This window comes from Neolamprologus multifasciatus, chromosome 6, assembly GCF_963576455.1.
Source record: "Neolamprologus multifasciatus chromosome 6, fNeoMul1.2, whole genome shotgun sequence".
In the NCBI taxonomy this organism is placed as follows: domain Eukaryota; kingdom Metazoa; phylum Chordata; class Actinopteri; order Cichliformes; family Cichlidae; genus Neolamprologus; species Neolamprologus multifasciatus.
The window spans coordinates 17,594,924-17,621,494 of record NC_140444.1 but is presented as its reverse complement, the minus strand read 5'-3'; the positions used below and the strand labels follow the sequence as shown (position 1 = coordinate 17,621,494).

At 42.4% G+C, this 26,571-nt stretch overlaps 3 protein-coding genes across 6 annotated transcripts; 1 reads left to right on the top strand and 2 right to left on the bottom strand.

Moving 5' to 3' along the window:
* The first annotated feature begins 2,754 nt into the window (after nucleotides 1–2,754).
* On the top strand, nucleotides 2,755–8,743 carry emp1a (epithelial membrane protein 1a). Of its 3 annotated transcripts, none has more exons than XM_085163348.1 (5): nucleotides 2,755–2,813; nucleotides 4,316–4,406; nucleotides 4,514–4,613; nucleotides 4,851–4,991; nucleotides 7,267–8,743. In XM_085163348.1, the coding sequence occupies exons 2-5, from the start codon at nucleotides 4,332–4,334 to the stop codon at nucleotides 7,425–7,427; spliced, it is 477 nt and encodes a 158-aa protein (XP_085019474.1). In that variant the 5' UTR covers nucleotides 2,755–2,813; nucleotides 4,316–4,331; the 3' UTR covers nucleotides 7,428–8,743. The 3 variants fall into 3 exon arrangements, with proteins under 3 accessions (XP_085019474.1, XP_085019473.1, XP_085019475.1); XM_085163347.1 differs by lacking the exon at nucleotides 2,755–2,813 and adding an exon at nucleotides 3,423–3,568; XM_085163349.1 differs by lacking the exon at nucleotides 2,755–2,813 and adding an exon at nucleotides 3,468–3,506.
* Nucleotides 8,732–16,852, bottom strand: f8a (coagulation factor VIII associated). 2 transcript variants are annotated; one of them, XM_085163343.1, is made up of 12 exons: nucleotides 16,719–16,852; nucleotides 16,235–16,281; nucleotides 16,021–16,093; nucleotides 13,511–13,670; nucleotides 13,260–13,328; nucleotides 12,999–13,119; nucleotides 12,782–12,874; nucleotides 12,449–12,513; nucleotides 10,928–11,009; nucleotides 10,778–10,824; nucleotides 9,313–9,368; nucleotides 8,732–9,203 (listed from the first exon to the last, which is right to left on the bottom strand). In XM_085163343.1, the coding sequence occupies exons 1-12, from the start codon at nucleotides 16,775–16,777 to the stop codon at nucleotides 9,122–9,124; spliced, it is 954 nt and encodes a 317-aa protein (XP_085019469.1). In that variant the 5' UTR covers nucleotides 16,778–16,852; the 3' UTR covers nucleotides 8,732–9,121. The 2 variants fall into 2 exon arrangements, with proteins under 2 accessions (XP_085019469.1, XP_085019471.1); XM_085163345.1 differs by lacking the exons at nucleotides 8,732–9,203; nucleotides 9,313–9,368; nucleotides 10,778–10,824; nucleotides 10,928–11,009 and adding an exon at nucleotides 11,056–11,325.
* A 659-nt stretch (nucleotides 16,853–17,511) lies between these two features.
* Nucleotides 17,512–25,335, bottom strand: nfam1 (NFAT activating protein with ITAM motif 1). Its single transcript, XM_085163346.1, has 6 exons — nucleotides 25,020–25,335; nucleotides 24,556–24,828; nucleotides 19,443–19,555; nucleotides 18,475–18,588; nucleotides 18,261–18,371; nucleotides 17,512–18,171 (listed from the first exon to the last, which is right to left on the bottom strand). The coding sequence occupies exons 1-6, from the start codon at nucleotides 25,111–25,113 to the stop codon at nucleotides 18,109–18,111; spliced, it is 768 nt and encodes a 255-aa protein (XP_085019472.1). The 5' UTR covers nucleotides 25,114–25,335; the 3' UTR covers nucleotides 17,512–18,108.
* Nucleotides 25,336–26,571: the final 1,236 nt, after the last annotated feature.

The window sequence follows — 26,571 nt, the reverse complement described above, 5'->3', positions numbered from 1 at the left end:
TGGAGATTGCACTCATATGGTATTTTGTATTTTAGTAAATGTGGCCCATAGTATCACAGTGTTACTAAACTACAAACACTTTCTGAAAACTAAGAATTCATGAGTTAAAACACCAGAAGGAAGGAGCCCCTCCTCCCCCATGAAAGGTTGAGTTTGCAGAAATGTGTAGAGGAATTTAATTCAATTCAATTTTATTTATATAGCACCAAATTACAACAACAGTTGTCTCAAGGCGCTTTATACTGTAAGGTAAAGACCCTGCAATAATACAGAGAAATTCCCAACAAGCATATGAACCCCTTTGAGCAAGTGTTTTTGGCGACAGTTGGAAGGAAAAACTCCTTTTTAACAGGAAGAAACATCCAGTAGAACCAGGCTCAGTGAGGTGCGGCAGGACAGGACAAAGATACATTGTGGAAGAGATTCAGAGATAAATAATAACTAATAATAAAGATTTGGATCTCAATACTGTGGATGCTTAATCAGCATCTACACTAATTAAATGCAGAGAGGTATAAACACATAGTGAGTGTAAAAAGGTGAGTGAAGAAGAAACAGTGCATCATGGGAAGGCCCCAGCAGCTTAAGCGTATTGCAGTAAAACTAAGTGACAGGGGATTTCTAAGAATCGCCCCACAGTTCTTCAGCTGAGACACCTGAGTTAGAAAACACAAACACTGCAGAAGTTTTTCACTTGCGAGGGCAGTCATCACTGTCTGCGTTCTTTATTTATACAAGATTGTGTGTGTGTGTGTGTGTGTGTGTGTGTACAAAGATAACAACGTCACTCAGAGCAACGGGTTTTTCCCTTCTCTACATCTGAATGTTCTCTGAAGACAGGAAGCAGTTAGTAGCTGAATAAGTTCATCACCACAAAAGTTATTAGGTGAAAGGTCACGTAGACATGTAGATTGCTTAGTGATCAATAAAAAGAGCACATCTCATGAAGCTGATCACATTATATACAATTTTCCCTCTGACATTCCCTCCTGTAGATCAGAAAATGAAATGTGCATGTTATCAGTAAGTAACTACTTGTCTTTCACATTTTCAGTTACTACATCATTAGTTGCACTTCATCTTCATCTTCCAAATAGGAAAAGAAGTCTTCGTGATCTTCATCGGTTTCGGTACATCTGCGTATGCTGTGAGTGATAAACTTATCATCTGTGGGATTACAGCCTTTAAACAAGGTATACATTTCATTCTGATGTAGCCCTAACTATATGCTTAATCAATGTTTAAGCCTAATCTTAAAAGTAGAGAGGTTACCATTAAAACCCTCAAGAGGGTCAGTCCATCACAAATCAGACAACATTTAGAGCATTTTCTGCTTGACCATCTGTGATTTGCATAAAGATTTTATGTCCAGAGTTACAACGATTTCTGTCACATTTTAGCTTCATCAGCAAAGGGACTGTGTTGATTTGAGGTGAAATGACCCAAGAACTACACCTCAGACTCTACAGGCCTCGGTTAGTATATAATGACAGTTAATCAGAAAAAGACTCAGACAGTATGGATTTATTTGGTAGGGCTGCAACACATTTTCTGTCTTAAAAGAACAGGTTTGCAAAGATGAGACCAAAGTGGACATGTTCGGCCACAGTGCCATGTCTAGTGAAAATCAAACAGGATATCAGCACAAACTCTTCATACCATCTGTCAAGCACGGTGGTGGAGGGCTGAAGATTTGGGTTTATTTTTCAGCCACCGGACCTGGGTACCTTACAGTCTCTGACTCCTCTGTAAAGCAAAGGATTTTAAAGACAAGCATAGCTTGTGGGACATGCAAAAATACAATGATCTCAAGCACAGCAGCAAAACTACAGCAGGTTGGAAGAAAAAGAAAAAGATCAAGGTGTTGTAATGGTTTAAAGTCCAGACCACAACCTGACTGAACAGTTGTGATGGGACCTTAAGAGAGCTGCGCATAATCTAATGTTAGCAAACCTCGGTAAGCTGAAGCAAAGCTGTAAAAAACGGTGGGATAAAATTCCTCCACAATGATGTAAGAGACTGAGAAACTGTGTGTGAGTGGCCTGTTAGTGCTGCTAAAGGTTGCTTTACAAGAGACATGGTGTAATATTTCATAGTTCATCTGAGGTTGTATTTACCTAATTTTAAGACTCGGTGAAGATAATTTTTTCCAATCGTGTCCTGATATGTAGAGCTAACAGGGAGAGTACTTTCTTTTTATGATGACTGAAACAATAAATAATGAAAACAAAAGTTTAGACATGCTTTGGCACAGCAGCAACTATTTCACTGTGAACACACATCACATGACTACTGACTTTTATATAAATATGTTGTGTTACAAATGAGTGGAGCACTAACTTCTCTTAAAATCTGGCCTCGAAACACAATGAAGTGAGCTGGGTGCTGATTATTTTTCAGCCATCTCTTATTTCGACTGGAGTTTGTCTACATTTGAACATCCATCTTTTCTTCTTTGTTTCTGACAAACATTTGAGAAAATTTTTTTCTTTTTTTTTCTTTCAAAACACAGTGTGAAGTGTGCAAATCCTTGTACCGGCTGGTTGCTTATGGGGTAAACAGAGTTTTTCCAAAGCCGTGACACAGTCAAGAGATCTGCAGTCTGTGTGACATCAAGTAACATGACCTTTTTCTTACTTTTCTTCACTGAGAGGTAAAAATTACATCTCTCAGTGAAGAAACTATCCATGTATTGTTTCGGACAGTATGAATATGTTAAGACCCTCTGATGTTTCAGCAGTTTTTTTCTGCTTTCTGGCAGTGGCGCACGAAACATAAAAGGGCATAGCGTGTGCAGGCCGACTGAGGCGCAGGTAAGAATCTATTTATATCTTTTTATCAATGGAACGATCGTACTTTCATTTGTTTGTAACAGTCAAAAATGCATCTGCATGAACATGAATTCTGTTTTTCACTTGCTTGAACATAAGTCTCAGCCATCAAAGTGAAACTACTGCTGAACTGAATATGAGCTCCCTGGGACACAATGCACTGCGATATTCCATGCACGGCTTCTTAATGTCCCATCTTTGGAGAAGTCAATTTAGGTACACAATGAAGCGGCAATTGGCGTGTGAGTGGCCTGAAAACAAGTCCAGGATACACTATGGCTGCTCTGCAAGCGTGTCCAAAATGGCATTTTGTATCCATGTGCGACAAAAAAAAGTGAAGCTACAGCTCACACAGGTGAGCCGCTCAGAGATAATGAAGACATTTCTATATTAAAAACTTCTTCCAGGTAAAACACTAAAGAAGCAACTAAAATAGTGCGTGTGAAGCTGTCGAGTGTTTGTTTGTTTGTTTGTTTTTAAATGAATCTGACGATACGCAATTCTTCGAAGATCTTACTCGCCTTTACGCACACACTGGAGTTGCAGGAAGAGGCGACCTGACACCGTTTATTTCATTGGGACTTTTCACTCGAGAAACGTTATGGGTGGGGCTTGGTGAGGGGAAAGAAGAAGAGGGAAAACACGGTGATGTGTGTGCTGTGAATTCAAAGCTGGGTGGGTCCACAGAGTTTCACATTCCCAAATAACTCCCGCGCGGTGCGTTAAAGAGCGTTCAGGTAACGTTTCTGCTCTTTGCTTACTTGTAGAAAGGCGAAGGTTTACGGAGCACACTCTGTGAAACCCTCTTACGGATGGCTGAAGTGGTTTTTTTTAAGCCTGTAGGAAAAACTTCAGTTACTTTAAGCGCAAGAAATATGACTGACCGCGAGCGCAAAAAAAGTCCTAAAAAGACGGGCAACTGGAAATTTGGCGCACTAACATAGCGTTGAATAGTCCGTGAGTTTATGCTGTGCTTATTATTGTTTTCTGTTGTCGTACTATCGCGCTCTTTTTATAGTTATCGACTACAGTGCGGGCCCTGTGTGTGTCATCCGTTTGGGAATGCCGTCTTAACAAATGCGCCTTTATTGTCGACGGAAACGCTCGAAAGACGTAAAAAAAAAAAGAGGCTCAAAGCAAACTGCGGGCGTTTACAGGCGCAGTGATTGGTGCTAATGAATGTGAGCTGATTAATTATAATAAATAATAAATAAACGTAATGACAAAGATTGAAAGCACTGATGTGTTTGACACCAGATGTGTTTTATTCAAAAATGTTTATGCCTGCATGATTTCTGCAGTCTGGGCTTGTATAAAACGGCTCTCTTCTCTGTTACTGTTATTTCTTTATTTCTTTGTTTCACACAGTTTCTCTCTCTGTGTGTAATTAATACTCCCTCATGTACGAGTCCGTGTTACATACGTCTGCGCTTGCAAAATAAATAACGGTGTGCCTCCTTCCACCTCCCCCACCCCATTATCAGTTTTCAGAAGGCCATAATGTTGATGCTGGCAGCAATCGTTGTTCTGCACATAACCACCATCATCCTGCTCCTGGTGGCCGCCATTGACAATGTAAGATGATGTTATTTTCTGTATTAACTGGGGGAGATCTGACAGCGGTTTCTAGAAAATGTGTAACATATCTGCATGAACTTTAAATCTTTCCTTTGTGTCGTCAGGCGTGGTGGGTCGACAATTCAGTGTCAGCTGACCTGTGGGGCAGGTGGGACTTATCAAACAATGTGTGGCATTACACAAATCTGAAAGGCTACCCAGAAGGTAAACTCCACAGATTTTTCCCCCCTGTTAAAGTTAGTGATTTTTCATTATTAATATAATGAAGGGCAAAGATGATGATGGAACAAACCATGTATTACACTGTTTACAGTAAATATTGTCAGTCTGAAATGAGTAGATCTGTAGGTAGTGGTGTTAATACAAACATAAAACTGAAAAGGCCGAATATTTCCTCACGCCTATGTTATTGTTGAATTTTTTATTATCTTGTTGCTGCAGATTATCTCCAGGCGGTGCAGGCCACTTCAGTGCTGGCCTGCGTTTTCACCATCCTTGCCTTGTTTGTGTTTGTGGCCCAGCTGTTCACCCTGCCCAAAGGAATGAGGTTCACCTTCACTGGCATTTTACAGATAATCGCCTGTAAGTTACTTGCAGTCTTGTTTCTTTTGGATGACTTTATGATTTTCTCTGGAGGATGTGCGACTGACAAACCTGACATATGTGATTTTTGTCTAACTAAATAAGTTAGCACGACTCTCGAACTTAAAGCTTCATAAAGGATGTTGGTAAATAATTAAACTAATTTTTAGCCTCATCCGTTCAACAGACCAATGAGCTCATTGCATGGCGAGGCATCTATCTATCTGTGTCAGTTCACAACAATCACCACTCCTCTATCAGTACTGGGCAGAGTTTAATCAACTTACACACAAAGGTCATATAATGACTTCTCACTACATGGATGTGGATGAAGTGGTCTGACTGGTTGACACCCAAATTAGGAAGGTGTGGTCAGGGCTTTCCTGTTACCAGTGTTGATAACATGAGTAATACTGTCAGACCAGTGACATCCTGATGCGTGCACATCATTTAATTTCAACACTATTATGCAGATTTAGATCAATGTAATCTGCAAAAAATAAGATTTATCTCATAATATAAAATATAAATAAGTCAATTAAATTATATCAATTACTTCCAGTGGGCCAGTCAGATTCCGAGACACTGACCTGAGGCTGTTAGGTTGGATACTAAATTGTTATTATTAACATTAACTATTAATATCCACACCATTGTAACGTTTGTCTTCTGCAGCACGAAACGTTGCATCGAAGCGCAGGGCAAAACTTCAGTTCTGAGAATGCTGATTAGCCTGCTTTTCCTCATTGCAGCCGCCACAAACTTGCGTAAATACTTAAAGGCATATTTGCGTATTCACTACCACATCTAAGCATGCAGACACTCACACACACACCAAATCTACCTCATCCAGGAGATATTAATACCACCAGAACTCTTTTGGCCTGCTCTTAATGTAAGAAAGACTTCTGAGAAGAGAGAGTAAAAGCTGTTTCATTTTCATGCGCTAGTTCAGCTTGTATGTATTTGAGATTACTGTACTTGTTATTATTTGTTTTTGCAATTAAGAAAATGTTGTCTTTTTAAAATGTCTTTTTAATATGGCGAGTAAAAACAAGGAAAGGGTCTATTTTTGTTTGTTTTTATTAAGAGATGTTTGCAGGTAAACTTGCTATTTTCTTGCAGTTTCTAAAATGAAAATCAATGAACAGTTAATTTTTCTCTTTTGAATATTTGTTATTTTTCATTAATAATAATAGACAGATTACTAAAATAATGGGTAGCTGCAGCCCTGTCGTGTAATCATCAGTAGTCCTGAGTTCAAACACTTTCATTTGGTGCTGAACAAGATGAATCTGCCCTCGATATGACTGTTTGAGAGACCCTTGACTACTCAGTGGATTTGAATTCTCATTAGTTTGTACAAAACAGCCAACCAGTGATTAGAGGTTCTTCACTTTCTGTGTGTACATCACACACTGCAATAACCAGTGAACTGTGATGGATCAGCAAGGTGAGCATGTTTGCATCTCAGACAAATGAAATCTGTAGAAAATCAGTAGAAGCTGATCTCAGCCACAGCACAGCGGTGTGTTAGTCTTTTAGGTGTCACAAATGAATGATTTTGACACTTCAAATAGTTAACAGTATCACATTTAACAGTGTGCTGCTTCTGTTAATGTCATGAGGTTCACTAGAAAAAAGTTGTCCAGCACACCTGCTCTAGCATTCTCAGGTGTGCTGATTTCTCAACAACACCCCCAAACATTTTTGTTCGACGTCAATGTGCAACAAAGCATCAGGTTTTCACATTTGAGAAGCAAAATCTAGAAAATGTATTCACTCAAAAGCCCGAGCCACCTATCATGTCTATGCTTTGCTTCAAGGAGCCAGGCTTTCTTTTTCAAGTAAGCGATAGTTCTCCAGGCTTCCTGGAGGTTTTTTAAAGTTTCATTGGACATTGGCTGCTTTTTATTTTAGTCAAGAAACAACATTTTCATGCAAATCCTCCTAACAAAAAGACCACAGACCGAGTCAGTTTTTTGCCACTATGTCAGATGTAAAAGAAAAAAAAAGGTCCCGAGTGATTAAAATTTCATGCTTTAAGTTAATTATGCATTATCAGTGAGAGTACTACGAGCACATGAGAAACTCACACAAAGTGCGAATGTCATGAGTTCATAACACTGGAAAATTAACAAGGTGAAAGTGTCATGTCTTTCATTTCCTTGTGATTGCACTGGTCACATCATGAGCTTTATCTTATAATAGAAAAATAATTACTTCTTGATTGCCTTGTCTTGGTTGCATGTAATAATAATTTTCCCTCTTGCAGGCCTTTGCATAATGACAGGAGCCTCAATCTACACAGCCAAGCTCCACGTCAATGACACATCTGGAGGTTACGGACACTGCTACATCCTGGCGTGGATCTCGTTTGTCCTCACCTTCATCTTAGCGCTCACCTATTTCATCCTGCGTAAGAAGAAAGAGTGAGGAAAAACAGAGGGCAGGGCTCGTTCTCCTCTTTTAGAATTGATGAACACCATCTGAAGCTACGACTGTAGCAAAATGTCCAAATGCTAATGAGAGCCATTTGTTTATACAGCTTTTTAAAATATATATATATATATATATATAAAATGATATGGAGCAAATGCTAACATTACAAGTGTGAAACACATTTTTTCAGCAAAACTGACAAACAAAATAATGTTTTTTCTTTTTAATAATGTGACTAAAACGCCTCAGAGCTGAATTATTGGGAATATTACCAGAACATAGCTAATAAATCAGTTATTTAGTCTTAAATAGTAGTAGTAGTTCAGACATAAGTACTTTAAAGGAATAGTGTGACATTTTGAGAAACGCTTATAATCGCTTTGGGTTGGTTTGTTTGTTTGTCGTTTTTTGCTTAAAAAAAATGGCAAGATTGATTTGAGTGAACTTTTGGTCAGCTTAGCTTTAGTGAAACAGTCACTGAGCTGTACATGAGCATTTTTGGCTGGGTGCAAACAAAAAGGGGAGACTCTAACTTCAGAGGTGACGGCAGTTTGAAGCCAGTGTTTTCACATTTTCAGTTCTTCTGCTAAGACTGTGCATAAAAGATGGTCACAACTTCCGAGCTGCATTCTTCCTAACAACCAGCAGGGGGCGAATCTGTGCAGCGTGGTTGTGTAGAAGACGATGGGAAGAGAAAACTGCTCAGGAAACTCTTTACATGGTCACGGTCTTTGTTTTGTTTTTTAAAACCTTGGTCCTCTTTAGAGTAGAAAGTCAAACAATTAGTATTAATCTCACACTCAGCAAGATAGTAAATAATTTAGTCCCAAAATGTTTACCAGTTCCTTTAAGGTTCAGAAAGGTTGATGGAGACTAAATCTTATCATTTAATATGTTAAAATTCTGACTGAGGAGTAAAAACCGACAAATAACATTCCTGTTGTAGTACTTGAACAATCAGGAAATAACAATCCTTCATTTACAACTAGCTTTAATCATGTTAATCGTTATTTTACAGCTAGAAAAAAACAAATACATTATACATCAGTCTATGTACATTGTAACCATCATATATTTTTAAGCTGCATTTTGTTTTTTTATTATTGTGTTTACTTATGTGTCTGTAGGGGGCTGCTATCATAAGAAAAGTACATGCATTTGTACAAGTGAAAATTAAGTGACCCAGGGATGGAGGAGATGGAGGACAGAGGTGTCATTGCACCATATTACAGAACTATGCAGTAGAAGATTTTGTTATATTGGAATTTAAGCCATGTTATGTCATTTATTAATAAAAATGATAAAACAAAGCTTTCGTGTTTAATCTACTAACCAGCTGTAAACACAATAAGTTCTTCTACATTTGAAACTTTTACATAATAAAAACATATGACGTGGTCCAGTTTTATAGTCTCCTCTCAGATACACACACAACATTTATTCTTAGCTAAGCATTCCTAGCAACAGCAATCTGCACGTCTGAGGACAACATGAAGATAGTTCAGTTTGATTTCCAAACCTACGTGACTGAATAAGCACAAAGTTTAACATTTCTCTGAGTCCAAGTTACAACACTGGAGTTTGAAAACAACCCTTCTCCGGGCCTTACAACAGACCCATTCAGAAACAGGAATGTTCCATTATATAAAGTATCGTTCCCAGAGGAAGCGAATAAAAACTGGACTGTATTAAATGCCTTGACCAGACGGCGTGATGCGCTCCTGAACCACCAGGTGGAGAAGATGGTTCTGCTCAGCTGTCAGAAACGGCCTGTAAGGGGAAAACCACATAAAGCATGTGATCAATATGGAAAATTAAGAATGAGAAGCAGTAAAAGATGTTTCTCACATGATGGAAATTAACATTTGTAAATGCTTACCATAGCTCAGTCTGAAGAGACTTTAGAGACTCTGTGTCTTTCTCCTGACACGCCATCTGCAAAACAGATCTGCTGTTATTCACTGCACTAATAAAAACATAACTGCAGATTCAGAGGACCCTGACGAGGCCTCTGACTTCTTAATATTTATTCTCTGTTACCGGCCATTCATTCCCAAAGACAGAGCGTACTTCTTCGAGAAGAATCTTTCTCTACATTACACATGTTTATTTTTTATTAACTTTTTAAATTTATACAGTTATTTAGAAAAAAATAAAAAACAAAACAAAGAAAACAAAAGAGGATGGCCTCTGTCAATTCTTATGTGTCACATATCAGGACGCAATAAAAATAATTATTTGGTCCATAGTAGGTCTTAAAATTAGGTAAAGACATCCTGAGACATTGCATCATTATTTAACAAAACAGCTAAAAAAACAAAAAACAGAAGCAGTGTGTGAAAAACATCATTTCAAGATTCAGTAAATTGTAGAACAACCTTAGTGGTGAGGTATGTGTCCTTTGTTTATGCACAGCTCTCTTAAGTTTGTGGTCTAAACTTTGGGCCTTGTTTCTTTTCTTTTTCAGCCATTCTCTGTTTGAGATTTGCTGCTGTGCTTGGGGTCCAAAGGACACTGTTACAGAAGTATTGTAGTTTGTTCAGATGCAACTTTGCAAACTCAATGTTCTGAAAGCAGAGGCTTTATCGTATGCTTTAACTGTATGGTCATGCAATTTAACATGTTACCTGCTAACTGAGCCTATGAGATGCAGCTCTTGGGTTCTTTGCAGTTTCTCTGACCACTGGATAATCTAATCTTGGGATTCATTTGCTGGGACATCCACTCCTGGGAAGACTGACAGGTATCTTGAATGTTTTCCACTTGTGACTGTCTCACTGCAGAATGATGGACCTCAAATTGTTTGGAATCAGCTTTATAACCCTGCCTAGATTGAAGGGCAGCAACAGCTGCTTCTCTCACATCATAGCTGATATCTTTCACATTGCCACTGTGATTATGAATGCTGCAGGCCAACAAACTGCCAAAACGTCTGTGCATTTGATTAGCAGCACCTGGTTGCTTCTTACTCTCTTAATACTTACAGAAGAACTAAAGGTGTTTTTCACACAGTGCTTCTATATTTTGGCTTCTCTGTAAAAATACCGACATGATGTATTGTGTCATGTGTTGCTTCTTTTTACTGTGACTGGAAAAAAAATGAATATTTTTAGTGTAAGAGGGAAAAATTCTGAGGCAGAAAACCTACACAAAGCTGGCAAACTGCAAATGCTGAAGCAAAAACAAACAAACAAAAAAAAAAGAGAATCACTTCACTGCCAAAGGAAAAAAAACAAAACAAACTTCAACACACACAATACATCACTGTCATATGAAGGGCGTGAAGACCATTATTTTTCCTATACGAGACAGGAAGACTCAGACCGTGTTATCATGAAACTCACCACTACGGACTGCAGGAGCAGGAAAACATTCTCAGGCAGGAAGGTCACTGAAACAGAAGACAAAAAACAACATTTACACAACTTCAATAAGTGCGCAGGATTAATGACACATTATTATACTCAAGTAGTTGAGTGCTGAGGTGAATTTACATTGGCTGTGAGGATCAAAGGACTCCCACGCGTATCTCTCCAGGGTCTGGGCGTGTTCTGGTAACAACTTCTGAGGTGGAGGCTGCACCAAAAAAACAAAACAAAAAACAAAACAAAACCACAACAACGTGGGACCATTTAAGTTCTGCTTGAAAATCCTGAATTTTCAAGATGCGCAGTAATTACTGTAAGATGCTGGATAAATAATTAACATTGTCATTAAGTGTAATTGCATTGTTACTGTGGTGGAAATAAAGAAATAAAACTCTATGCAATGCAAACAGGTGCTTTCATTATGCTAATGTGTCTCCTCAGCTTTCTCACTCGAGTCTCAGCTCCTCGCTGCGAGAATTAAGTGTGAGAGGCAGTGAAGAGACGTGAAACCGGAGGGTCCGAAGCTGCCAAATGAGAAATGCTTGCATTAATAGTTCGAGTCTCACGTCACGTCAAACTGTGTGTTGCATGTGGAGATGCAGTACTTGTGTCAGGATACATTAAGACCAGCTTTTTCTCACTCTGTGCCTCCTCTCTCCTTGCAGTGCATTTAAAGTACACTATATTTCCAACTGTGTACTGTGATAGGATGCCACCTGTGCAACAAGTCCACTTGTGAAATTTCCTCACTACTAAATATTCCACAGTCAGCTGTTAGTGGTGTTATAATGACGTGGAAGTGATTGGGAATGACAGTAACTCAGTCATGAAGTGGCAGAGCACGTAAAATCACAGAGTGGGGTCAGTGGATGTTGAGACGCACAATGCAAAGAGTTCTTCAACTTTCTGCAGAGTCAACTGCTACAGACCTTCGAACCTCATGTTGCCCCTCGGACTCAGCCCCTCAGTTCCAGTGAAAGAAACTTAATGCTTCAGCATAACAAGGTATTTCAGACAATTTCATATTCCCATCTTTGTAGAAATAGTCTGTCAATGGTACCTTCCTGTTTCAAAAAGACTGCACACGAGTGCAGAAAGCAAGGTCCATAAAGACAAGGATGAGCAAATTTGGTGTGAAGAATTTAACTGGCCTGCAGAGTCCTGACCTCAACCTGACAGAAAACCTTTTGGATGAATTAGAGTGGAGACTGTGAGCCGGGCCTTTTCACCCAACATCCGTGACTAACCTCACAAATGTGCTTCTGGAAGACTGGTCAAAAATTCCCATAAACAAACTCCTAAACCTTGTGGAATGAATTCCCAGAAAGGCTGAAGCTGTTATAGCTACAAAGGGTGGGTCGACATTATATTAAACTCTATGGATTAAGAATGGGACATCACTCAAGTTCATATGAGTGAGAAGGCAGCTGCACGAATACTTTTGGCAATATAGTATATTTGAAGAGTGAATTTAAAGGTATTTATTGCAACTACCTATAAATAAAAACTTGTTAAAGTGCATATTTACATAAATTTAAACAAATGGCCTGAATCATACCTTCAAAAACACAACACTGAACATGACTTTCCACTCAAGTCTGCAGTGAGAGAGGTTGTTTTAATTATCAGCAAAACCGATGAGCTTACCTCAAGCAACATGAGCAGAAGCACCCTGGATATCTCACATTTTGCCACAATGTCCAAAAAGGCACCTTTGTTGCCAAGAAAGTAAAATTAAAGATGAGAAATTAAGACATTTTTCCTCTTAGTGCAAATAACATGAAAAATCTGCACAGCAGCAAAAAAAAGACAATCATGAGGGAATGCTGCTCTTAATTATCCCAGTTTTCAAGTTGAATTGTGTTAATCAATTTAAGATACTGGATACAGCTTTAGTTAAGAAAACACAAACTGCTAAGGCTGTAATAACACCCCATCTTTACAAAACTCTGCTAATATCATTTTTTATCAGATGCTCACCAACAGGGGTGATGGAGCCTGGTAGCTGCAGTCCTTTCTCCTGACAGATCAGCTGCATCTCTGTGAACACTGACAAAGCACCGTCATAATCACCTGGAAAAGAAAAAAGAAAATCATGAAAACACAAGTAACACAAACTCACAAACACAAGTCACATCAGATCCTGTTTGCACAGCAAACAAACTGCAGCTACTCAATCAGAACCGACAGAACTCACGGGTGAGGATTTTACACGTGGCCATTTCTCCCATCGACAGCAAAGCTTCGATGGGTGTTTGCGTCTGTAACTCTGCAGCCCTCTGATAATGAACAATAGCCTCTCCTGGTCTGTTCATCTCCTATTGAGGAAGACAGGAGAGTGATGAAATGAATCATTTTTTCCATCATTTGCTTATAAAAAAAAAATTAAAAAAAATAAAAAAAAATCACCCCCAAAAAACAATTCTGGGTCATTTATCCTGAGAGACAGCAGCTTTACCTTGAGCGCGTTGCCAAGTTCCAAACACAGGCTGGCTGCCATCACAGGCTGGTTCATCTCAATATACACCTGCAATTCATTTGTACATCAGAATTCAGTCACTATACAAGAATGTACTCCACAATCTTTTCTCCAGACCCCGATCTAATGAAATATTCCATGGAGAATCTGCTTTATTTGCTGATTTCTTCTGGAGTGCATTTACTGCATCAAACACTAAAATTCTATTTGAAAACTAGAGCTGATCATACCTTAGTGGCGAAGCTGTAGCAGTTGAGTGCAGCCTGGAGGTGTTCATCAAAGCCTGGAGCCTGCAGTGCCCTGTTCTCCTTCTCAGATGAGAGGAAGAGGCGAGCAGCGTCAGTTAATGCCAGTGCCTCTCCAGGAGCATTAAAGAGAGTCTGCTCACACCTGCAGTCAAGACATCGAGGATGTATAACAACAGCCGATAGGTCACTGTCATGACTATGAATGTTACGCTCTCCCTGTGGGCCAATTAAGACTACTGCTGACCACTGAGGACTCATCACTCCACTGACTGTACCTTTATGTAACAACCTCACATGCTGTTTCTTTGTTTTTTTTCAACAAGAAAAGATAGTGATCTGCTCTAAATATTTTAAGTTAAAAAATATAATATTAGATTTATAGAACTTAAAAAACTGATAACAAACATGCGTGCCATTTGAAAGCTAAATAAGCTAATTATGACATAAATATAATAATAAGTGTGAATTTTTTTATCTAATTATCCTCATGAGGACATGCTACTTATACTTTTGTCAAAAATTTCATCATTTGTGTCTGAAAAAAATGATAGCGGACGTAGGAAAAATAACTAAAATTTACTTATTACACGGCAGTGTTATGTGGTGAAACCACAATGAGTAACAGCATTATTTTCAAGCTTCAAGTCAGCCCCCTCTTAAAGTCTTTTACGCTTGGTTCTACACTTGAATCTTTTATGACCTGAATGTAGGACAAGCGTGTGAATATTTGATCAATAAACTTGCGTGTGATCCTTGAGCATTTCACCCCAAAATAATGATGATGAGAAAGTTTCTGCAGTTTCCTGGCAGAGATCCCAGAAATTTTGGAAGCAAGCATGAAGGATTTCACGAGGCAGAGCAGGTCATCTGCTAATCAGAAGGGTTGGTGGTTTGATCCCTGGCTGCTCCAATCTGCATGCCAAACATCCTTGTGCAAGATACCAACCCAAGAGAGTCTCACCCATCAGAATATGAATGTGTGTAAATGTTAGGCAGAAAGCGCTTAAAGAAAGAGGATAGAATAAAAGTGCTTGTGTGGGTGAATGAGGGAAGTTGTGCAAAGCACTTTGAGTGCTCAGCTAGACTAGAAAAGCGCTATACAAGAACCAGTCCATTTACTGACCTCCATAGACAAAATCAAGCTATGAACAATATCACTTTGCTATATACAGTCTCTCTCTCACACACACACACACACACACACACACACACACAAAAGTGTGTGTCTGTGTTAAGGCAATAAGTCTGTGTTACTGTATTTGAAATCTATGCATGGACTGCACAAGTGTCTGGATCTGTTATTGAGGAACTGCTCTCCATTCCTGGGTGAGTGCAGTCTGCAGCTGTGCAGTGCACACTGCTTGTTGACTCAGCATGTTCCAGGCATGTTAGATAGGAAACATATCAGGGTTAATGCTGGCCAAGGAAGTCTCAGGATACACCACTGATCTAGAAAGCCCTGCACTACTCTGGCACTGGAGGAGCAGCATTATCCAACTGAAACAACTGCTAGATGGGCGCTGCCACATGAATGGCACAAGTACAGGCGAGAGGACCTCATCACAGTGCCTCTGTTTACTCAGATGCCAAAAGTCCAGATTTGGTGAGATGACCACCTGCTGGAGGTGCCATAGTGGTCAGGCACAATATGTGCCATGGAGTGGTTAAGGGTTGGTACTAGAGATGTTCCTGGCGACTAATAATTTCTTAGTCGACTAAGAAATGACTAGTGTACAACTAGGAAGCTGTATAGTTAAACTTGGGAATTGTTTAATGTCAAAAACTCTCTAAACGAAGGAACAGCCTCAGCTGGTTCCTGTTGATGTAGAGGAGCAGCAGCTCTATCTGAATCCCTCCTGAATGGATGAACTCCTCACCCTATCGCTAAGGAAAAGCTCATCCTACTTTCAGAGCAAGCTTTTTTTTTTTGTATTTTTTGTACCACTTGTATCTGCGAGCTCAGTTTTTGGCCTTAAAAAAAAAAAAACTAGCAATAATGGTGTTAACATAAAGATCAACCTGAGATTTATAGCATTTCTCACCAATGACACACCATCTGGTGGCAGATAGCTGCATAGCATTAGGACGCAACAATTTACCAGAATTGGTTATCAATTAAAATGCAAAACAATTAGATTAAACGACTAGTACATCTTGTACAAACTAGTGACAATAGCAACAAGCCAGCTAGTTACATAAATTCCCTAGTTGGGACTCTGGTTGTCCAGTCCTTAGCTGTTATTCCTGTTGCTCTATGTATGCAGGACAAACACTGCTGTTCTACATGGTTCTGCAAGAGCATTTTTCTTGTTAGAAGGGAGTTTTTCCTTCCCACCATTGCAAAGTGCTTGCTCATGGTGGGTTGCTTAATTGTTGGGGTTTTTCTACAGATTATTGTTGGGTCTTTACTTGTGCGAGGTGCTTTTACACCGTAAGGTGCCTGTTGCTGTGCTTTGGCACAATTCAGTTGAATTGAATACGGATCCACTCACCGAGCCATGGCCAGGTTACAGAAGGCAGCATACTGAAGGCAGTCCTGCTGCTTCAGCTCCTTTGCCAGCTGACCTGAAAGCACAGGTAAAGACAAGCCTGGTGACATTTATTCAGCCTCTATCATTTAACAGCACAGGAGAAGCGCCGACTCTTCTGTGTGGCAGTATAGGCTGGATCACTGCATTTACATGGATGGACTAATGTAGCACTCACCAAATTGCTCACTTGCCTCCGCCACATTGGGCTTCCGAAGAAAACGCCTACAAAAGAAAACAAAGTATTTTCACATTTTAAAACATCTTAGATAGCCAACTGTGATACACGCCAGCTAGATAAACATAGAATATTAGTACTGTGGCAAACTACCGGCTAGTTATTGGTTAATAATAATAATAATAATAATAATAATAATAATGGATTGCATTTATATAGCGCTTTTCGGGGCCCTCAAAGCGTTTTACAATTAGCTGTCAAACAGCACCAACAACTCATCGCTTATTTTTCGATGAACCTGGGCTAAATAATTCAAAATGACCAAATATTTCACCACAAAACGAGAAAATGGCTAACAGTAACGCTAGCTTAGCCTATTAGCACTAGCTGAAAGCCGTTACCTCGCATTCAGTCTAAATAACATTTAGCTATTTCCGATATTCGTCCGTCTTTCTTCTTAAACAAAGCCATTTCAAAGCCTTACTTTTTCAGTTTATTTGACACAGCTCGGTATCTCGCCAGAAAATCGCCTTCCGCAGCCATGATCAATGCAGGCAAACAAACCACACCAGGAAGTCCAAGTGACAGTAGCCTCAACTCACGATTTCATTGGTCGGCGTCGGCAATTGCGCGACGCATGACGTAAAGGACATGCCCAAATGAGTAGAAAGGCTACAGCTCCGGACAGAAGCAGGTGACAAGAGACACATTTATTGAAAATCAGCTACCTGTTACCTACAGTTTCTAAGGTGAGAAGTAGACTCTACTTGGAAAAAAAGTGGAGACTTCTGGCCCTTCAGTTGATCCATCTACTGTTCACTGAAGCCTCATCAGAAATGGTTTCTGTGGAAGGTGGCTGTTAAACAGCATTGTTAATGAATGGAAAAGGGGAGAAAAGGCTATGGTGTGCAAAATTAAACAAGAGCTGGACTGAAAAGCAGTGGCCACAGGTCTTATGGAGTGATGAATCCAAATTGGAAATTTTTGGTTCAAATCATCATCAGTACGCGGAGCTTAGGAGAGAGGTACAACAGAGAGTATGTGCAGCCATGTGTATAACACAGTGGAGGCTCTGTCATGGTTTGGGGCTGCTGCTCAACTGGGGGTCAAAAATGAATGAAACTATAAACACAGGATTTTGATCTTTCACGCAAAACTATTTGGCATCTGATTGTTAGCTACTCCATTTTTGAGCATGAAAGTGATCCCAAACTAACTGAACTAAAGGAAAACCATCAACAATAATAATTAAAAAAAACACACACACACCCACACTGTCAGTTATGGAATTGATCTCCCCAGAGACCAGACTTTATTCCCACACCAACATTATTGAAGCGATGTGGAATCATTTTAACAGAAAATGGAGCAAACCCAGTCAACATCCAAAGAAGAGCATTGAACATCCATCAAGATACCTGGAGAACTATTCCTAAAGACTACTTAAAGAAATGACAAGAAAGCTGTGCAAGAAATTTCAGGCTTTGGTGGAAAATAAAGGTGCTCATACTGAATACTGACTTTTAAGCTCATTAGAACTGTTCAAACTCTCTTTTTGCCTTGGCTGTTTAAATAAATTGGGGCACAAAATCTAAAGAAATGAGGTGTAGCTAAAGACTTTTACATAGTACAGTCGTAGTATTTAGTGAAAACCTTTAGTACTTTTGATACACTGTGCTCATTCTGATGGGAATGCTTCTGTTCATTTACATTTTTACACACTTTTAGAAATCTTTGTGTTGTACCAAACTACTTTTACTTTGCATTTGTGGTTTTTGTTGATTTTATTGAAAGATGATTCTCTCAGTGTCGCTGACACAGATGAGATTAAAGTAGAAAAGCGCTGGATTATGATCCCACAATCACGAGTTGATCTAAAAGTTCTCATAAACAGACTCAAAAACACCTTCATCTTTGTCTTTTGTCTTTTGCGCTGCCTGTGGAGGTAAAATGGAAGGCAGGTCAACATTTACACGTGTTATTTTGACACCACGTTATTTTGAAAAGACACTCAAAGTTTGCTGACCTTTTTGGGGGGTTCCTTTTTCTTGGGTTTGGCTTTGTCTTGGTCATTCTCTCTGCTGGCAGGTGAGCTGTCCAGTACATCATAAATAGACCTGGGACGAGGCTCTAGACTCTGAAAGAGATCTTCATGTCAGTGTCCAAATAAATGTTGGAAATGACCACATGAATGTAAGGAAGTTCAGGTGAAAGACACTGATGAGGAGAGAGGTGCTCACGGCATAGTAGGACTGAGCTGCTGTTGTATCCAAGCTATCGTCCTCCTTCTTTGTCACCTTCTTCTCTTCTTTGCTTTGCTTTTGTTTTTTCTCGCCAGCTCCATATTTCTCAGTCTAAAGATGGAGTTGGATTCATCAAAAAAAAAAAAAAAAAACACAGGTGTGCAACATACAAACGAGTAAAACACGAGGCTTTCTTCACAGCTGCTCCCTTTCTAGTTTTTTGTCTTGTGTTTGTATTCAGAGTTTATGGCGCTAACTTCATTTTCGCATTCAATGCGCTTGCTGTATAAGAGCTCAAGTCCACTGGGACTACAAAAGAAGCACAGCCACTGATAAGATGAAGAAATTGAGCATGTTGCAAATCAGATTATTAGGTTTTCTTTGGCTCAAATCAGTGTGTAAATGATTATAATCCAGTAGTTCAGTAACAGCAGTCCCAGTGCAGTTTATGAGGCAATAAAGACATGACAAAACTGGTGGCATGTGACTATTTCCATTAGTCTGATTTGGGTTTTGTGGTTGAGACTGAGATGACACTGCCTGATGTTGGACAGCTGTTTGTTATTGGCAGTATAATTGTTCACACTTATTAAACTTAAGTATAATCAGGATTAAATCATATAATCAGTTTCAGATGAAAATTCCCACTGGGGCATTTTAAATTCCAACTTGTAACTTAATCTAGAGAGCATGCCTCGGGTTGTGTGATTACTCATGTGATTAATAGTGGGTCAGTGACCCTCAGGACCACGTCCAAAGGGGACAACCATCCCACTCTGGTTAAATACCTTTGTTTGTAGCACTGAGCAAGCCTCTTGGATCAAGTACTTGTCAGTCAATTCTGGAAAACTGTATACAGTTAAGACTTTGTCAGAATATCCCTCATTAGACTGTGACACAACTCTGGTGTGTTGTAACCTGCTGTTTCTTAACTATTGCCTGCTTAACAGCAGGATCAGTCTTACCCAATGTCCTCTGAAGACGTACACTGAGCCAAGCACACTGAAGATCAACAGCACACCCGTGAAAACGGCCATGATGATGAACCCTGTGTTAACAGGTTCCTTGTAGCCTTCATCTGGAAAAACCACAAAGATAAAAAATAAATACATTAAAAAAAATTATGTCACCCTGTGGTGGACTTCATCACAACTGGATAAACATGCAGATCAAATAGCCTTTGGCGTCTCTTCTGGCTAATTTCTCAAGACGTACAGGGGTTTCCAAAAGAAGATTCGGGACCCTTCAAAGGGTCGGAAGATAGATCTCAGGGATAGCAGAGCTACTGGAAGGATAAGAGAGAGAAAATGTTTTTTTTATTACACAGAATGCTGTTTATTTATTCTTTTCTATATGAACTAAGCAATACTTTTTCATCAATACGCATGCCCTGTCACGGCTGGGGCGGCAGTCGTGTGGAGGGTGAGAAAGGAGGATCCAATGGCAGACAATGGTGGAGGTGCAAGTGGGTTTTATTTACAGTGCAAATAACAGAAGTGAGGGCAGGACAGAACATAAACCTAAACTGGGTGAAACTAACAAACAAACCTGGAACATAAGGTCAGCAGGAGAAACTCGGAGATAGCAGATGAGGACGGCAGAACAGAGAGACGTAGAGAAACCTAGGGAATGAACACAGGAGGGCAACACAGCTGGGAGGAATCAGGGCTGACGGGACAGGGGAAATGTAAACTGAACATACTCACATCAGACAGAGACCTTCACAATAAAACAGGAAACTCAGACACGAGGAACCAAACAAGACACAGAACTAAACAGACAGCTTTCCAAACAGGCGGGGTGACACGATAGACAGACAGAGACACAGACGCAGACTCAAAGGCAGACCGAATATAACACATAGAACTCAAACAATAATAATCATCATCATAATAAACTAGAAAATGATAATAAACTAAAAGCGCTGGGTCACCGACCCAGGACCATGACAGTACCCCCCCCCCCTCAAGGGCTGGCTCCAGACAGCCCAGCAGAAACACAAAAACAGACCAAAACAAAACAGAAAACGACCCGACCAGGGCGGGCGGAGGGGGTCCAGGACGGAGGGACAGAGACCAAAAAGGCCCAGATGGCCAAGTTCAGGGGCCGACAGCGCAGGAGGCCAAAACAGTTCAGTTCCGGAGGCTGACCATGCGAATGGCAGTGGCAGTGGGGCAGGTCCGGAGGCCGGCCACGCAGTAGGCAGTGGCGTGGAAACAGTTCTGGGGCCAACCGTGCGGACGGCGACGGCGGCGAGGAAGCAGTTCTGGGGGCCGACTGTGCGGACGGCGACGGCGGTGGGAATGCAAGTCCGGAGGCCGGCCACGGTGACGAAGATGCCCAACATGCGGCCTGGCAGATGACCGACGGTGTTGAGGCGGCAGTTGGGGACCTGAAGGCTGCGTGGCCTTCGCAGCACCAGACGAGACGGAAGCTGAGGCAGAGGCTGGACCAGACGAGACGGAAGCTGAGGCAGAGGCTGGACCAGACGAGGCGGAAGCTGAGGCAGAGGCTGGACCAGACGAGGCGGAAGCTGAGGCTGGACCAGACGAGGGCGAAGGCGGAGCTGAATCTGGACCAGACGAGGGCGAAGGTGGAGCTGAATCTGGACCATGCGACGGCGAAGGCGATGCAGAGGCTGGACCAGGCGACGCTGATGCAGAGGCTGGACCAGGCGACGGCGAAGTAGATGATGGCGAAGCTGGACCAGGCGACGGCGTGGGTGAAGCTGAAGCTGGACCAGGCGACGGCGTGGGTGAAGCTGAAGCTGGACCAGGCGACGGAGTGGGTGGAAACACGGAAGCTGGACCAGGCGACGGCGTGGGTGAAGCTGAAGCTGGACCAGGCAACGGCGTGGGTGAAGCTGAAGCTGGACCAGGCGACGGCGTGGGTGGAAACACGGAAGCTGGACCAGGCGACGGCGTGGGTGGAAACACGGAAGCTGGACCAGGCGACGGCGTGGGTGGAAACACGGAAGCTGGACCAGGCGACGGCGTGGGTGGAGACACGGAAGCTGGACCAGGCGACGGCGTGGGTGGAAACACGGAAGCTGGACCAGGCGACGGCGTGGGTGGAGACACGGAAGCTGGACCAGGCGACGGCGTGGGTGGAGACACGGGGGCTGCCGACGGCGGCGTGGACGAAACTGTGGATGCGGCCGCTGGTGGAGCAGCTGGTGGCTGGACGGGCTCCTCGGGTCCTCCAGCTGACGAGTCAGAAGGCTGGACGGGCTCCTCGGGCCCCCCAGCTGACGAGGACAGTTGCTGGACGGGCTCCCCGGGCCCTCCAGCTGACGAGTCAGAAGGCTGGACGGGCTCCTCGGGCCCCCCAGCTGACGAGGACAGTTGCTGGACGGGCTCCCCGGGCCCTCCAGCTGACGAGGCAGAAGGCTGGACGGGCTCCTCGGGCCCTCCAGCTGATGAGTCTTGGGGCTGGACGGGCTCCTCGGGCCCCCCAGCGAAAACAGTCTCAGAACCAGTGGGCACTGGAGCCCCTGGCACACACAGGACAGAACCAGCAGGCGCACGGGCCTCTGGCAGGGACAAAACAGGACCAGCAGGCGCACGGGCCTCTGGCAGAGACAGAACAGAACCAGCAGGTGCGGGGACCTCTGGCAGAGACGGAACAGAACCAGCAGGTGCGGGGACCTCCGGCAGAGACGGAACAGAACCAGCAGGTGCGGGGACCTCTGGCGGGCGCAGAACAGAACCAGCAGGTGCGGGGACCTCTGGCAGAGACAGAACAGAACCAGCAGGTGCGGAGACCTCTGGCGAGCACAGAACAGAACCAGTAGGTGCGGGGACCTCTGGCGGGCACAGAACAGACTGCAGCTGCGCGGAGCACCGACCCTGCTCAGGCAGCGACAGCCGGGTGCAGTCCTCAGCTGGGTTCTTAGCCTCCAGGGGTCCAGAGTCTGCTGGGGGCCGAAACCCAGCCTCTGGGGAGGCCCTGGGGCGAATAACAGTCTCTAAATTAGCCAGTTTCTGAGAAACTAGAGTGGTTTTATTGGGTTTGTCTCTCCGCTTAAAATGGGTGCTAGGAGCGGGATTCAAAATGGGTGGCACAGACACAGCCTCCAGTATGGAGGGAACGAGTGACCGGGCTAATGGAATAGATGCAGGCTGGGCTAATGAACTGGCTAAAGGCTGATGTACTGTTTGAGGTGAGACTGGAGTTGGTAGTGGAGTGGATGAAACCCAATCAGTTACTGTTTTGGATGTTTTGAAAATGCCAACTTGTGAGAGGTCAGTTACCACAAAGGTAGGTAAGCGCCGTGAACTGTCTCTACTCTCCCCATGAACAGCCCCAGAAAACACGGTCCCAGAAGCACCAGCGTCCTTAAAACTCACCACAGCTGGTCGCACAGGGGTCCCTGAATCCGGCTGTGGGGTGAAGCGCCGGTGGCGCGAATGTTTCCTCCCCACCGCTGACGGCTCCGACAGGCAGGGAAAAACCCCTGGGGGGTCGGGCCTCCGGTGGGTGAATCTGAGACGGCTGCTTTGTGGCGGTCGTTGTCCGTTGTTGCGGGGCAGAATCTTCCGAAGCTTGCACCGCTTCCCGGGCTTTATGCAGATCGTGAATTAAGTCCGAAAATCCCCTGACCTGGTGGAGATAGGGATTTCCATCCAGAATAGCCTCAATGGCATTTATCCCCACAACCTTCGCTCGTGCGTTGGAGGTGTGGGTTACCCAGTCCACCAGGCGCAGGGCGCGTGTGAGGTCGCTCTCCCCGGACAAAGCTGCTGGATCCATCTTGTGGTCGCGTCGTACTGTCACGGCTGGGGCGGCAGTCGTGTGGAGGGTGAGAAAGGAGGATCCAATGGCAGACAATGGTGGAGGTGCAAGTGGGTTTTATTTACAGTGCAAATAACAGAAGTGAGGGCAGGACAGAACATAAACCTAAACTGGGTGAAACTAACAAACAAACCTGGAACATAAGGTCAGCAGGAGAAACTCGGAGATAGCAGATGAGGACGGCAGAACAGAGAGACGTAGAGAAACCTAGGGAATGAACACAGGAGGGCAACACAGCTGGGAGGAATCAGGGCTGACGGGACAGGGGAAATGTAAACTGAACATACTCACATCAGACAGAGACCTTCACAATAAAACAGGAAACTCAGACACGAGGAACCAAACAAGACACAGAACTAAACAGACAGCTTTCCAAACAGGCGGGGTGACACGATAGACAGACAGAGACACAGACGCAGACTCAAAGGCAGACCGAATATAACACATAGAACTCAAACAATAATAATCATCATCATAATAAACTAGAAAATGATAATAAACTAAAAGCGCTGGGTCACCGACCCAGGACCATGACATACCCTTTAAGAGCCAGTGGAAAATAGCAAACTGTATATGATCCCCCTTTGTGGGACTGTAAGGATTTGAAAGCCTATTCTTAATTAATTCACCTTAAGGCTGTGTTACAACTGCGACCACTGTGTACATTGGCGTACCCCCGCCCTTATGTTGCTTGTCTGTGTTTCATGGTGTATAGTCTGATAATATCTGTGCTGTTTATGTGCTATGGAGTTTTTTGTGCTTTCTCCTCATGCCGATGACTCACTTGTTACAGTCACCAAGGGCAGAAACCTTTTTTTTCTCCTGACCATGCCCCTATATGTTACATATTTCACTGTCTACCCCTTCTTTTATTTGCTGCCTAGCCTGACCTGTCTCCACAATGTAAGTTTGTATATTGTATGTATTGTCTGTATGGTCATCTAGGTCTGTCATCTCAGCTGCAGGCAACTGCAACTGACAAATAAAGCTTATCCTAATTTTGATTATTGCTTGTATTTGTAAAGGATGCAACTATAAAAACGTCTTATTTTTAGTGTTGTTCAATAGCAGCAAGGTATCATCGTAGTTCAGTCACTGACCCCACCAACCTCCTCGACACTAATAATATGTATCAAAGCAGCCATGAAAAATCTGAAAAAAATGCAGTGAATCTGTTTCTTAAGGCAGGTCTTCCTTAGTTAGAATACTTTACTGCTGAGTAACTGTGATAAAGATGTCTTACAGTTGGAGCTTTCATCTTCATTTTCTTTCTTTTGGACTAACCTTTCACTCGAAGAAACCAATCCACCTTCACCGTTTGATACTGGCAGGAGTAAAGTCCTGAAAGCTTCAGGTTTTTCAGCTCCAGATGCCAGGAAAATCTTTCCTGTTTGGTATCCATTGTAGGGATGTTATTATTGTATATTGTTTTGTTTTTTGGATCAAAGCATGTCAAGCAGCCATCTTCCGTTTGGTTTACTGCTTTGATCAAATTGCATGTAATGTTGAGATTTTCACCTCTAAAGGCCACAAAGACTTCGCGCTCCAGACTGATACCTGTGAAAAGACATGTTAGAGGTTCACATTAGGGCTGAAATGACTCAGCGCTGGACACGAAATAAATTTGCTGCAGTTCATTTATTCTCCGATCTATTTCTAGACTACAGGGTTAGTCGCACACGTAAGCAACAGAAAACACTCATCCCAGTCAAATAAATATCAGTCACAACACAAATGTGGTGGCTCACTTGGTGAATCCATTGCTGAACAGACAGTGAGAAGGAAAAATGCAGGTATCCATGTCAACTTGAAGAAAAGGGTCCAAAACAGTTGAGATTCCATGGTGCAATTGGGTAGTTTGATAAAGGTGTCTGTATTCTTTTTCGATGACAATGTTTTGTGACTCTATAGACTGTTGAAGTTCCTCTTTCTGCCAAAAAACACTTCCCCAAAATGTTTGATGGACACTGACGCACTCTAAAGGGAACAAGCAAAAACAACATTTTGCATGTTAGTCTAGGACATGGCAGACAATATTAAAGTCTAAAAACACTAAAGTTAAAGACTTTTCACAGGCAACTCTAAATGTTTTTGTTTTGTCCAAAGAAAGACTTCTCCTGGTTGCAGTTTGCTGTTACGTCAGCGTCTGGATGGGAAGCAAACTGCAGTTTTGGCTTTTGTCCACAGTGAGACAGTGTTGGCGAAGTAACAGAGTGAGCCACGAGTGCGCACCTCGTCATGTGGTTTTCAGACGACAGCAGAAAGAGAAGACTCGAGCAGGGAGCGGAAATAAGTGTGTGTGTGTGTGTGTGTGTGTGTGTGTGTGTGTGTGCATGGCTGGAATTTAGCTGAAGGTGACAAATTGCCTTTTGTTAATGTGAACCAGCTGTCGCGGGTTGTGTGACTTCTTCACGGCAGTAACTCTCTGCTGAGTTGCTCTCTCTGAAGCTGCCAGTGGAGATGTGCAGATGTTAAAGTGTGGCAGTTATTGTTATTTAACTCCATTTGTCTTTTTAGTTCCTACGCCCTCTTCCTTCTCTCCGCCTGTCCACCTGACTTTTTCAGCATTTCCTTTCTGGAGAAATTACCGTCCAACTCTGACCTCACCTCAGCCCACAGCATGAAAACAGACATAGAGAGGGGGAATAACATCTGGATGCCAGTCACTGAGAAATAACTCTTTCCATTTCATACCCACTATAATGTGCTTCTTATCTCTCCTCCTTCCTGGGGAGTGAAGTATACAGTAAAACCACAGATAGTCAGGTTTACAGGAGCACAGCACAAAAGGGCACTTAACCTAAGAGGTCCTTTTAAATCTGACATGCAAACAAGTGCCTCACTGGAATTCTGAACCAGTTGAACTGGAGTCACTGTATTGCCTTTTTAGCTTTAATCGGTGCACTGAAAAATGAGGTTATGTGCCTTTAATATACTGGATTGGACTTCTAACATCCCCTGAGTTTAAAAGTTTCCAGTGCTAAAACAAAGGTTTAATGAACTACTAGGCTTTGCTGAGGAACTTTACTTAGCTGGTGTTTCCCTTTTGCTGTACATTAGCCTTCTGCTCTGTAATATTATATAAGGAAGATGTTCAAGTTTTGATTTACTGCAACTACTACTGTATTTTGTAGAGGCCGTTTGAGTAAAGTGAACTTGATGTCATGTTCAAGAAACCAAGTTGAGATGATTTGCACTTTGTGAACTGGTGCATTATCCTACTGGAAGCAGGCATCAGAAGCTGGGTACACTGTGGTCATAAAGACATGGACATGATGAGCAACAACACTCAGGTAGGCT